The following is a 13,802-nucleotide window of genomic DNA, read 5'->3' as shown; positions in this document are numbered from 1 at the left end:
GGGAAAGATGGATTTTTCAGGTGGGATTTGAAGGGGCAACCCAGGGAAATTTGAGTGTTGGTAGAGATGTCAGGAGAGATAAAAGGGCATCTTCAGACAACCGATTTTGTGGAGCTTACTGTCACAGAATGTGGCAAAGGCCATTAGCTTATCTTAACATTAAGATGATGGCCATCCAATGGGATAGGCTCATTCATTTGCAACAAGTTGCTAGCCATGATGGGTTAGCTGTGCGGTGACAGCATATCGCCATATACCAGGGAAGAATGCTGTGAAAGTGCATCATCTGCTAGAGCTTCCTGCTGGCATTTAGGTGGCTACTGGGGGCAACAAGATGGTAGATTTCTTTGGCTTGAGTTGAGTTGCCAAATTGAGGAGGGATTTGAACTCAGGTTTCCCCTGCTCCAACTCACTAGTCTACCCGGCACATCACACACTTGTTTTCATACTATATCTTAACATATGTAAATGGTCTTCTCTCCTCTCCTTCACCCTCCTTAAGATCTGCTTTGTGCACAAGTCAGAATGGAGTGACCTCGTTCGGGGCACATGCTCCTTCAAAAAGGCCTGGTCTGGAGATGTTCCATGAGTGGATCCCCCAGAACTGCTTGGATAACTTGCAACACATCGGCAGAGGGGGCTTTGGAACCGTCTTCCGAGCTCAGCACAAAGAAAAGGGGATTGTGGCGGTGAAGATTTTCCACCGGTAAAGCTGGTGGTTGGGTGTGTGGTTGAGGGTGGAATTATTATTAGAATTAGAATTAAAATTAGAATTAGAATTTATATACTGCCCTATACCTAATGGTCTCAGGGTGGTTCACATAAAAGATCACAATATATAAAGTCAAAGTAAAAACAATAACCCAGTAATACCCCCCAAAAGAGCTGCATTTTAAAAGGGTACAGGATGTCGATCAGGTCAACCAAAGGGCTGGTTAAAAAGGAATGTTTTTACCTGGTGCCTAAAGGTATATAATGAAGGCACCAGGTGAACTTCTCTGGGGAGAGCATTCCACAGACGGATTGTTGCCACCCTCTGGATCTCTCGAGGAGGAGGCACATGAAGAAGGGCCTCAGAAGATGATCTCAGGGTCTGGGTAGGTTCATATGGAAAGAGGCAGTCCTTGAGGTATTGCGGTCCTGAGCTGTTAAAGGTTTTATAGGTCAAAACCAGCACTTTGAATTGGGCCCAGAAACGAATAGGTAGCCAAGTGCAGTCGGACCAGGATTGGTTTAATAAGCTCAAACCGTTTTGCTCCGGTGAGCAACCTGGCCTCTGAATTCTGCACTTGCTGAAGTTTCTGAACCGTCTTCAGAGGCAGCCCTACATATAGCACATTGCAGTAGTCTAACCTTGAATTGGTTATACAGATGTGGTAGAGCCTATATCTTGTACCCACAAGGTCCCAAATCCCAGACACTCTGCCTTCAGCAATGTGGCAAAGAATTTTAAGGGTTTGGGAATGTATGTGGTGACTTCTTTGGACGGTGCCAGGTTGTTTCCCGGATCCTTCAAAGGAAACACCAAGGGCAGGCCAATTTAGGCTGCTGACATCTTGGTTCCATATTCAGAATTTTGTAGCTAATGCTCCTTATTCATGGAGTTCATGGGGGAAGAGCTGTCTGTCTAGGTCAGGCCGGGAGAGAGCCCTACCTGAGACCTTGGAAGAGCCATTGCTAGTCAGTGTAGACTGGCCTTCACAAAACCCGGTTCCCTCCAGATGTTGGCTGTGGCTGATAAGAATTATAGTCCAAAAAAATCTGGTGGGAAATGGGTTGGTGAAGGCTGGTCTCGGCTATACTGAGTTAGATGGACCATTGATCTGACTTGATGTGAGTCAGCTTTCCATATCTCCTCCCAACCTACTCAGACCAGCTCTTGACAGACTCAGGAGCTCTTGAGACCTTCTGATTAGGCAACCCCATCTTGAGTTCATCATTCAATGAGTCTGTGTCTCAACAGTACTTTGTAACTTTTCCTTCGACTCTCACCATGGACTCTCTTTCACCCTCAAGCACCAATGCACCCAGCGCAAATGTGTCCTGCATCCGACAGCAAGCCCTGACTGAAGCCCGCTTCATGGATGAGGCATCTTTTGCCCCCATCCCTCGTCTTTATGGTCTCTACGAGAAGGGAAATGAAGTGGGCCTAGTGATGGAGTATGTGGAGAACGGCAACTTGTCTGGCTTGCTGTCCAGTGCCTTGCCCTGGCCCCTGCGAATCCGCATCCTCTACCAGGTAGCCCTGGGGATAGACTTCCTGCACTGCCTCCATCCTCCGCGGTTCCACCTGGATCTCAAGCCCAGCAACATCCTGCTGGATGAAGCTCTGAATGTGAAGGTGAGCCATACTCTCTCTCTCTCTTTTTAATTGGGACCAGTCAAGGTCAGTGCTCCCTTTCTGCTTCCAGGAATGTTTTTCTCTATCGGCTGAGTGACTCCAGGCAACTGTGTCATGGAGCGCTTGTAAGTTGCTGAGATTCTGAAATGTGTTCTTGGGTGTAAGCAGGCCTCGAGCTTCCTGCTAACTCCTCCTGAAGCAAGTCCGCACCAGACCATGTGCTCTTGCAGCTTGCATGTTCATGGTGCCATTGCAAATGACCGCATTCATCATACAATGGATCCAAATTCCTTACAGTTGTTGGAAGCTTGCAATATTCAGTAAAAAAAATTCTTCACCATTGTAATGTAGCCTTCATACTTTGGAATAATTAAAAACTCATTTGAATGTTTCTGGCATAACAAACACAAGTCCCATTAAAAACTGTGCCACTGCAGGGTCAGTCATAGCATCAGCCAATTCGTGTTCCCTCTTCATGGACATTATTTGTGATTTCTCTGAAGCAGACACCAGCAATCTCTACTTTCCACAGTGATGATGTTTCAGCCTCATGATACACTCAGCTTTTGTTCCTTACGCCACTTGCCTTAAAACAAAGAGAAATTTTAGCATTAGAAGGATTAGAAATCTTGCATATTATAAGTAAAAAAAATAGTTTGTGGCCTAGCAGAGTCTCATATCTTTAAATGAAGGGTTTATGGTCATAATTTGCAGGGGGCAGATGACTCTAAGAGTCCCTTCCAACTCTATAATTCTATGATATTTGGCGGGGGTGTCATACTGATGTATGTATATGTATATGTATATGTATATGTATATGTATATGTATATGTATATGTATATGTATATGTGATGGGACGATGAGCTGCTTGTGTGTAAAATCCTAGTCCCTCAGAGTTTGGTCAAGTTTGCAAACCTCTGTCTGTAACGGAGCCCCTTAAACATGGCTCCGTCAGTCGCTGGCAGATTCCGACAGTGGTTGCTTTCGGAATCGCTTCCAACATAAAAGCTCCTTAACGGAAACACGTCTTCTGGACTCTCTGCGTGACAGTTTCCGGCGAGGAGTGGGTGTCCCTACAGGAGGTCCTGAAACCTCCCCACTGTTTTCGCTGGAAGTGTCTCTGAGCCATCCCTCCAGCTCCCTTTCCCTCAGCTCAGCTCCTCTCCCCCTACTGGTTCCCTCTTCAGCTGCTGAGTCTCTCCCAACCTGTGTGAGCCCTTTCACTTCCCTTCCTTCCGATGGCAGTTCCCTGACATCCACCTCCCCTCCAGGGCCCCCTTCATCCCCTCTCGCCCCCTCCTCTACGGGCGGTGAGGAGGCAAAACCCCGGAATGAACTTCCTTCATCTTCCGATGTCCCGAACACTTCTCTCCACCTGTTGCGGTTCCTGGTCTCGAAGTACTCCTCCTCCTCAGAGTCCATCTCCCCTTCCCCTTCCGATTCCGAGAATCCTTCCAACTCCTCCTCCTCATCGGTGGTCCCAAAGTATTCCCTCCGGAACCTCTCCACAGGCTGAGGTTTCCTTGGGAACCTTTGATGGAACGTTTCTATCAATACCTCGTCATTGATATCTTCTGCCATTACCCAAGTGTTTTCTGACTCCGGTTCTCCTTCCCACGCTACCAAATACTCCACCTGATCCCCCTTCCATCTGGCGTCGAGGATTTCTGCCACATGGCTGCTGCATTCCCTTTCTTCTATGACCGGTCCCCGAGTGGCCATCCCTTCTCGTCCCCCCTCATACGGTGACAGTAACGACCTGTGAAATACTGGGTGCAGTTTCATGTGGTTGGGTAACCGGAGCCTGAAAGCCACTGGGTTGACCTGTTGAATGACCTCAAAGGGACCCAATCTCCTGGGTCTTAATTTCTTACAACCTCCTTTGAACGGCAACCCTTGGGTTGACAGCCACACCCTATCTCCCACCCTTATGGTTTCACCTTCCCTTCGGTTCTTGTCTGCCTGCCTCTTGTATTCTTCCTTCGCCCTTTCTAAGTTGAGTTGGAGCTGACGATGGATTGCTTCCATTTCTTCTACAAAATGCTCGGCTGCCGGGACACCCCATCTCTCCCCTTCTCCCCCTGGGAAAGCCCTGGGATGACACCCATAATTAGCCAAGAAGGGGCTCATCCCTGTGGACACATTCTCGGCATTGTTGTAGGCAAATTCCGCCAGCGCCAACTTTTCTACCCAGTCATTCTCTCTGTCATTGACATAACACCTCAGGTATTGCTGGAGGACCCCGTTTGCTCTTTCCGCCTGCCCGTTGGTTTCAGGGTGCCGGGCAGTCGAAAAGTTGACCTCCACCTGCAGTAAGCTCATGAGCTTCCTCCAGAACCTGGAAGTAAATTGTTTTCCTCGGTCTGAGACCACCCTCAATGGCACCCCGTGCAACCTAAAAATGTGTTCTACAAATAACTTCGCTGTCTCTTCCGCCGTGACTGCATGCGAGCAGGCTACAAAGTGGCACATCTTTGTTAGTAGGTCTACCACCACCATGATGGCTGTTTTCCCCTTGGACTTCGGCAGATCAGTCATAAAATCTATCGACACTGCCTCCCAAGGTCGTTCTGGGGTTGGTAAGGGTTCTAATAGCCCCGCCGGTGCCCGCCTCTCCCCTTTGGCTCGCTGGCATTGCTCACACCCTCTTACATACTCCCGTACATCTTCCCTCACCTTAGGCCACCAAAATTCCCTGGTGACCAACCACATGGTTTTGTGTTGTCCAAAATGCCCCGCCGTGGGGCTGTCGTGCAACTGCTTGAGTACCCTCCCCCTTAAGTCTCCTTCAGGGATATACAGTGCCCCTTTGTAATACAAAGCTCCATTTCTTTCCTCGAAACCCCCTGGTTCCTCTCCCTCACCCCTAAGACCTCTGAGCTTATTCTGGGCGTATTCATCATTCTCTGTTTCCTCTACCAGTTCTCTTTGTCCCACCAATGCCGCCCCACACACCCAGCGGTCCTCTGGAATGACATGTCTCTCTTCGGGTGCTCCCTCCCCCTCCAAATATTCAGGTTTGCGTGAGAGAGCGTCCGCCCTAATGTTCTCTGGGCCTGGCACGTAACAAATCTCAAAGTTAAATTTGGAGAACTCCTGGGCCCATCTCACTTGCCGTTGGTTGAGCACTCGTGCCGTCCTCCAATACTCTAGGTTCTTGTGGTCAGTGCACACTTGCACCTTATGTTGTGCGCCAATTAGCAGGTGCCTCCATCTCCGGAACGCCTCATGAATGGCTAGTAGTTCTCGGTCATACACCGTGTAGTTCCTCTCGGATTTGTTCAGCTTTCGCGAAAAAAAAGCACACGGTCTCCACTCTGACTCCTCCTTCCCTGGCTGCAGAAGCACCGCCCCAATAGCTCTGTCTGATGCGTCAGTTTCCACTCTCATCGGTTTTTGTAAATCCACATGCAGGAGTTGTTGTTCCGAGGCGAAGGCCCTTTTTAGTTCCTCAAATGCTCGCTCCGCCTCCTCAGTCCAAACGAACTTCTTCTTACTGCTGAGACAGTCCGTAATGGGCGCCGTCAGGTGGGCAAAGTTTCGGATGAACTTACGATAGAAGTTCCCAAATCCTAGGAACCTCTGCACATCCTTCCTTGTTTTGGGTGTTTTCCATTCCAGCACCGCCTGGACCTTGCCGGGATCCATGGCCAATCCCTTGTCTGACAGGCGATACCCCAGGAATTCCACCTCCTTGGTATGAAACTGACACTTCTCCAGTTTCACCCACAGCTGGTTGGCTTGCAGCCTGCTCAACACTTCTCTGACGTCTCTCACATGCTGCTCCTCATTCTCAGAATACACCAACACGTCGTCTAAGAAGGCCACACAATTCTTGTAAAGCAAAGGCCCCAGGACATGGTTCATAAACGATTGAAAGCACGCGGAGCCTCCTTGTAGGCCGAAGGGCATAACTAAATATTCAAATGCCCCCAAAGGGGTGAACATGGTGGTTTTCCATTCATCCCCCTTCCTTATTCGTATCAGGTTGTACGCCCCCCTTAGGTCCAGTTTAGTAAAAATCTTTCCCTTCCTGACCCTTGTCAAAATGTCGTCAATCCTGGGCATAGGGAAAGCCACTGGTTCTGACACTGCATTTAAGGCCCTGAAGTCACACACAAGCCTCGGCTTGTTCGTGTTTTTTTTATCCACAAAAAACACTGGGCTGCCCCCCACCGCCCTGGACTCTCTGATGAACCCTCTCTTCAGGTTCTTGTCAATGAACTCTCTTAGCTCCTGCATCTCTCTGTCTGACATGGCGTACAGCTTGCCTACAGGGAGCTGTGCCCCAGGGAGTAAATTTATTTGACAGTCAAAGGGTCTATGCGGGGGTAGTTGGTCAGCTTCCCTTTCGCTGAAGACGTCGCGGAGATCTGCGTATTGTCGTGGTACCTTCACGTTCTCCGTTACTTCAGTCCCTGCTAGGGTGGCTTGGGCCCCTGCCAAACCCTTTCCCTCTTTGCAGTGTTCTAAGCAATGTGCTGAACCAAAAGAAACCACTCTCTGATGCCAGCCCACCAGCGGATCATGTAACGCTAGCCAGCTCATCCCCAATATAATGGGAGCTCCTCCCAAGGTGGCCACATTAAACGCTATCAGTTCGGTGTGCCTTGCCACCTTCATTATCATTGGGACGGTCTGCAAGCTGACTTCTCCTCCCAACAGCTCCCTGCCATCGATCGTGGTCACCTGCAGGGGGTTGCTTAAAGGGATCGTCTGTATCTGGTGTTCAGCTGCAAACTCTTTGCTCATGAAATTGCAGGAGCTGCCTGAGTCCAACAGCGCCTTTATCTTTAGAGGGTGTCCGTTTGGCAGCTCTAGCGCCACTTCTATCACTAGGGCGGGTTTAGGAGGTTCTGGCGTGGGCACTTTCACTGCTCTTTGGCCTGGCTGCTGTGCCCCGACGGTGGCAGCCAGGCGTTGGCTTTTACTTGCTTCGGTATTTCTTCCTCTCTTCCCTCCACAGCTCCTACCATCCCTTGCCATTCCTTCCTCTGGGGGCAGACTCTGGCAAAGTGACCTGGCTGTTGGCAGAGATAGCATTTCCGGGCGCCTTTTCCCTCCTTCTTTCCCCCCTCACTGGGCTTTGAAACTGCGCGCGCGCGCGCTGTTCCGATTTCCATCGGCTCTGCCGGCGGGAAAGTTGGCTCTGGAATGTCTGGAATGCGGAACTCCTTCCAACGTTCCCCCTTCCCTTCCCGCCTCTCCAATGCTCTCGCCTCCTGGCGCGCTCCTATGGTCAGCGCTGATTTGGTCAGCTGGTCCATAGACTCCGCCCTGGGCGCCCGGGAAAGTTCGTCTTTCACAGCCGAAGAAAGCCCTTCTTCAAAGAGCATTTGAATGGGTTCCGCCGATAGATCCCACCCCAATTTATGGATCAACATGGTGAACTCAGTCCAGTACTCACGGACAGATCGGCTCCCCTGTTTGCAAGCCATTAACTGTCTGCGGACCACTCCCTGTTCAATATCGCTGGAAAACATCAGATCCATGGCGCGAAAGAACTTCATCGTGTCCTTTAGGACGTCACTATTCGCTGCCATCAGGGGTCTAACCCAGTCTCTCGCCCCCTTTTCAAGATGCCCAATCACGAAAGCCACTCGTGATTCCTCGTCAGGGAATTCATCAAACTGCAGATTGAGGGCATATTGCATCTCTGTCCGAAAGCCATGATAGTCTTTGGGCTCCCCCCCAAACTTCTGCACCAATCCTGGTACCTTTCTGACGAGCTGGGTGTCTTTCCCCTTTTTGTCTGCATCCTGAGCCCTCCTCTCCTCAAGCCTCGCCGTCTGCAGCGCTAGCTGGACCTCCAACACCCGGTACCTTTCTTCCAGGCTTGGACCCGCTCCAGCTCCTGCTTCTCCGGTTCCGGCTGGGTTGCTCATGATGCCTTCTCCTGCACAAGCTGCTCACGAAGACTGTCGGAATGCTGTGATGGGACGATGAGCTGCTTGTGTGTAAAATCCTAGTCCCTCAGAGTTTGGTCAAGTTTGCAAACCTCTGTCTGTAACGGAGCCCCTTAAACATGGCTCCGTCAGTCGCTGGCAGATTCCGACAGTGGTTGCTTTCGGAATCGCTTCCAACATAAAAGCTCCTTAACGGAAACACGTCTTCTGGACTCTCTGCGTGACAGTTTCCGGCGAGGAGTGGGTGTCCCTACAGGAGGTCCTGAAACCTCCCCACTGTTTTCGCTGGAAGTGTCTCTGAGCCATCCCTCCAGCTCCCTTTCCCTCAGCTCAGCTCCTCTCCCCCTACTGGTTCCCTCTTCAGCTGCTGAGTCTCTCCCAACCTGTGTGAGCCCTTTCACTTCCCTTCCTTCCGATGGCAGTTCCCTGACAGTATATGTATATATTTTGCTCTAGGAGGTTTTGTTTGCTCAGTATCAAGTATACACTTCCAGAGTGAACACGAAATACATTAGTTCTGGTAAATGAGCTACCACAACTGCTAGAGGGCTGTGAAAATTTGTGTCCTGGGCTTTTAAGACTCGTCTACCCATGTACTATCTGAAACCAGAGTGGCACATTGGCTGCCAGATTTCCCCCCCCCCCCGCCCAGCTCTCCCACCCAACTATTAGTCTTCTGATACTTTTCAATTCTGTAATATAAAGTTTCTTTATGAGCGTCTCCTGCTTGGAGACCAGAAGAGGGGATGCTGCAGTCCAAGGAAGCTGCCTTCTCCCCCAGTGATGAGAGTCTGCCTGCTACGCAGAGCAGTGGTGCAAAACCCAGTTGCTTGTGGAGCAGCACCGTGGTTAGTAATCCTAAAGAGGACAAAGCGCAGGTAAGTCAATACCTTGGGAAGGAGCTGTCACTCAGAGGCAGAGCACCTGCAGTTCAGTCGCCAGCCTCTCCAGGTAGGATTGGGAATATCCCCTTTCTGAAGCTCTGGACAGCTCCTGCTGTCAGTCAGTGTGCACATGACTGGGCCAGATGGACCAATAGTCTGACCTGGCAGGAGGCAGCTTCCTATGTTGTCCCAGTTGGGAGTTCTCTTAAGTCTTTTGCCTTGTCTCCCCATTCAGGTGGCTGATTTTGGCTTGTCCAAGTTTGGGACAACTCAGCGCTCCCCTCTCACCTCTGAAAGCGCAGAAGTATCTGGCGGGACCCTCGAATACATGCCCCCCGAAGCCTTTGCCGAGTCCTACAAGCCAGACCCAGCCACAGATGTCTACAGGTGGACAGAAGCGTCTGCTGTGGGGCACAAGGGGGTTGGCACAATTGCATGAGCACTATAAAATTAGGAAAAGGTTAGCATGACAGATGCTCAACTAGAAGGGCCATTGGCTCAATCCAGAAAGGCTCTCCTTACGTCCCTGTCTTTGGAGTACATTGTGGGTTGGATACTCTTGCACAACCTGATGCCGCTGGGACTACAATTCCCATCAGCCCCAGCTGGAGCTTGTAGGATTTGTACTCTGGAGGGCACCAGATTGCTAAGGCTGCTTCTTGTGTGAATGAATGAAGGCAGTGAGCCTGGCATTGGTTAACCTCTCTCTTGCAGCATTCCTTCTGCTGACTAACCTATAATAGAGGATAATGTAGAAGCCCCGGAGATGGGAAACGGCATGGGACCACTGATATTGCTGTCCCACAGGAAGAGGGAAGATCTCAGTTGAAGTTGGGAGGGGCTTTTAATCGACTTGCTTTTTTCTTTTCAGCTATGGGATCCTCATGTTCTCAGTGCTAACCGGCAAGGAACCTTATCCATGTGAGTTGTGCTCTTTCTGCCTATGGCTTATTTCTGCCTGTCTGAATTACAGAGAATGTATATTCAATGCAGTTGTGCCCTGGGAAGCCAACACAAGAGAAAAATGTGTACCCCTACAATAGCGTCTACAGCATCTTGTGGCAGGGAGTCAAGCACATACAGTGGTACCTCGGGTTACATACGCTTCAGGTTACAGACTCCGCTAACCCAGAAATAGTACCTCGGGTTAAGAACTTTGCTTCAGGATGAGAACAGAAATTGCGTGGCGGCGGCGGGAGACCCCATTAGCTAAAGTGGTGCTTCAGGTTAAGAACAGTTTCAGGTTAAGAACGGACCTCCGGAACGAATTAAGTTCTTAACCCGAGGTACCACTGTACTGGGAAAAGAAGGCTTGTGCAATTAAAGTTGCCTTGAGGCCAGGGCAGGGGAACTGGATCTGGCTGGTGTGCCGGATTCTTATCTCTTATCCCCACCCCCATGGCCCAAGTGGAACAAGTGGGGTGGGGCTGCCAGCCTGTCAATCACCTGTGTTCAGGTGGCCCATTTTTGCCCCTGTGACCAGCTGATGGTTGGAGCATTCAAAGCACTGTGCATGGCAACCTGCAGGCTCCAGCAATTAGCCAGTTGGTGGTTGCAATCCCCATTTGCTGCATCACCTATAGGACAGTGGGCCAAATAGCGAGGCCTGATGTGGCAAAGGTTTCTCACCCCTGCTTATGACACTGTCAGGCGATATGCCTTGGAAATGTTCTCTTGAATGCCTCAATATCCACCCCTTCTCAGCCAACCCTCAGAGAGACAACTCCATCTTCAGAATGCAAATCCAAGAGAATCAAAGGCCAAACACCCGGGAGCTGGAGGGGAAGATACACGAGGTGGAGAAACTGGAAAATCTGATCAGCCTAATGAAAAGGTGCTGGCAGAAAGAAAAGACCCAAAGACCATCCTTCCAGGGTAAACGTGACCTCTTCTCACCTCTGCCCCTGACTATCAGTCCTTCTTCTTCTTCTTCTTCTTCTTCTTCTTCTTCTTCTTCTTCTTCTTCTTCTTCTTTTAAAGGTGCTAGACCTCAAGCCTCTTCGAAAGTTGAGTCTTCTGATTCAGAAGCCCTTCTTTAACCCCAGAACTTGTGAGACAAAAGAAATGCACTTCTGGAGGGGAAAGTGTTGTGGGAGATGGCACATTTTCAAAGGTCCTCTTGTTCATTAGATAAACCCAGGCACTGAAAACAGATTTTGGGGCTGAGCCCTGGTAACCCTGACTTAATGTCAAAGCACGCAAACGTGACTCCGTGAGTGAATTTATAAGTGCTTTGGGGCTTTCCGTGTGCCTGTGGGACTGACTCTAGTGCCATTTTGAATGCATAAAAAACCCTGTCAGAGCTGTGCGGGAAAAGTGTGTCATTCTTTTGTTTACTTTTCAATTTTGCTCAGTCTGCAGCCAGGAGATGGAGGAAATCTATTCCTGCTACATGCCGCACATTGAGACTGCTGTTCGTGAAGTTCAGGATAGTTTGGCAAAAGGTAGTAAAACCATGTTACTTATCAGTTTTGTATTCTCAACCATCCACTAGGTAGCAGTAATGTGCCAAGAAATTTATCACGCCTTTCTGTTCCTCAAAGTGTAGGTCCAAGGTGCCTGGCAAGAATCTTTTTTTTTTTAATGGAACAATTAAAAAAAAAGATTACTGCAGCAGAAAATAAGGAAACAAAAGAAGCTCAGGATAAATGGGGCCAACAGACCGTTGTGGTATAATGGTTAGCGTGTCGGACGAAGACCTAGGAGACCTGGGTTCAAATCTCTACTCAGCCATGAAGCTCACAGGGTGAGCTTGGGCCAGTCACAGACTGTCAGCCTAACCTACTTCATAGGGTTGTTTTTAGGATAAAATGGGGAGGAGGAGAACCACACCTTGAGCTCCTTGGTGGGATATAAATACAGTAGTAGTAATAATAATAATAATAATAATAATAATAAAATAATACCAATCTCAGTTCTGTGTACCAAAAGCACATTTGAGCAGGACGATGTTAACTAGATGTCAACAGTGAAGGAGCCAAATGAGTTGAGCTAGGGAGTAATAACCAACATTGTGTGTGTGTGTGTGTGTGTGTAATAATATAATATAATATAATATAATATAATATAATATAATATAATATAATATAATAATATATATTTTTATTAAATTTTCTGTTTTACAATTTAGAATATTCATCTAAACAACTTTAAAATATCCAAAACTTCCCTTCTTCTCCATGGTTCATTTTGCATAACATAAATCCCTGCATATTTTATATAAACCAGACCATTCATTATTCCATCCATCAAAACTTATTTACACTGTTGAATTTATCTTAATAAACATTTTCCAATCTTCTTTAAATGTATATTCTTCTTGTTCTCTTATTTTGTATGTTAGGTCCGCAAACTGCGCATATTCCATCAGTTTAAGTTGCCATTATTCTTTAGTTGGGACCTTGCTATTAGGTCCCAACTAATAACCAACATTTTGAATCAATCTCTTAACAACCAGCATGGCTTTTGCTGTTGGTTCAGAGGGCAGGGAAGCCACTCTCCTCATAAACAGAGTCCCCACCAGCTGTTGCTGGTGAGCACGTAATTGGTCTGTTTCCCCAGGGCAGATATGCCATTGGGTTGATTAAATAAATCTCTTTCTCTGTGTTTGCTTTCTAGCAAAAGTCCTCCCTTTAAGGGTTGCTCAGGACCAGGCTGGACATCAGAGTGGAATAAAGCGCCCTTGGTCGGAAGTGGACTGTGCCATGCCTTGTACCATGGAGACAAAAGATGATTTGGGGAGAGGCGCTTCTTCAAGAACAGCTACCAAAGGGTAATTTCTGTGCTCAAGTGATGAGCTGAGGCATTGCCCGGTATTGCCCAGTTTTTGCTGGAGGACCACGCTAGGGACCATGTTTACACCAGGACTGGACGTCCACCTTCTTCTTCTGTTCTCAATTGCCATGGCTGTGTCCCAGGAGCAGCCAGTAGTAAGAATGTGGGGAACTGAAATACAGGTCAGTTTCGGGCAAAGACTTGTTTGATTGGGACAGGGCTGTTATCCCCAGCAAGGAAGTGATGTTGAGTTGGATGGTTGAGGCCACATGTGAAATGCAGTGGTGTTGTTATGGTAACTGTGGGGCTACTGGATGGTTTTCAGAAGCTGAGTTAAACGTTTGGGATGGGTTGGAATGATGTTGTAAGGAACTGTGTCTGGGGCACACATCTGAAGCGGAGAGGAGAGTATGAGATCATGCCACAGTAAGTGGGCCAGGCCGGGGCAGTGGGAGGAGTTGAAAGGAATATTTAAAGGCAGTTGGGGTGGCCATAGAAACTTGACAGTTGGAAGAGGGTGGAGAGGATTAACCAGACAGAAATGAGGTTTAGGGTGGGGAGGAGGTGACCTATAGCCATCTCCAAGCTAACAGGAATAATCTGGTCTCCCCACCAGCAGCCTTAGGAGGAAAGAGTGAGAGAGCAAAGGCCTGTGCAGCAGGCTGTAGGAATGTTGTTGATAGTAGGAGAGGATATATTGATTAAATGTTATCCTTCCTTCACTCACACTAGTGAGTCATTTAGCAGAGCACATTCCCCTCAATACGGCAGGAAGCTAGTTTGCAGATTCATTTGAATCTCTTTAGTTAAGCAATCCAGTCTGGCATGCCCATATTGGATTTCTTCCTGGTAAGTCCCCTTTTGACCCCTCTCAAAAGAATAAAGACACAACAGTC

The 13,802-nt window shown here is 48.6% G+C and overlaps 1 protein-coding gene across 4 annotated transcripts in view; it reads left to right on the top strand.

The window, feature by feature from the left end:
- LOC308461755 (uncharacterized protein) overlaps positions 1-13,802 on the top strand; it is a 29,937-nt gene that overhangs the window by 7,155 nt on the left and 8,980 nt on the right. For 3 of the 4 annotated variants that reach the window (XR_013978966.1, XM_080978889.1, XM_080978888.1), the window contains exons 7-13: positions 503-706; positions 2,017-2,341; positions 9,368-9,519; positions 10,004-10,053; positions 10,837-11,007; positions 11,487-11,576; positions 12,751-12,904. Coding sequence is in view for 3 of the 4 variants with exons in the window: in XM_080978889.1 (XP_080835015.1) it covers positions 503-706; positions 2,017-2,341; positions 9,368-9,519; positions 10,004-10,053; positions 10,837-11,007; positions 11,487-11,576; positions 12,751-12,904 (1,146 nt within the window). In the remaining variant the exon portion in view is untranslated. The remainder of the gene's footprint in view (positions 1-502; positions 707-2,016; positions 2,342-9,367; positions 9,520-10,003; positions 10,054-10,836; positions 11,008-11,486; positions 11,577-12,750; positions 12,905-13,802) is intronic. The other variant, XM_080978890.1, reaches the window with a different exon arrangement.

This window comes from Podarcis pityusensis (assembly GCF_964106645.2).
Source record: "Podarcis pityusensis genome assembly, chromosome: 13".
Lineage (NCBI taxonomy): Eukaryota > Metazoa > Chordata > Lepidosauria > Squamata > Lacertidae > Podarcis > Podarcis pityusensis.
This window is presented reverse-complemented; position numbering and strand designations above follow the sequence as displayed.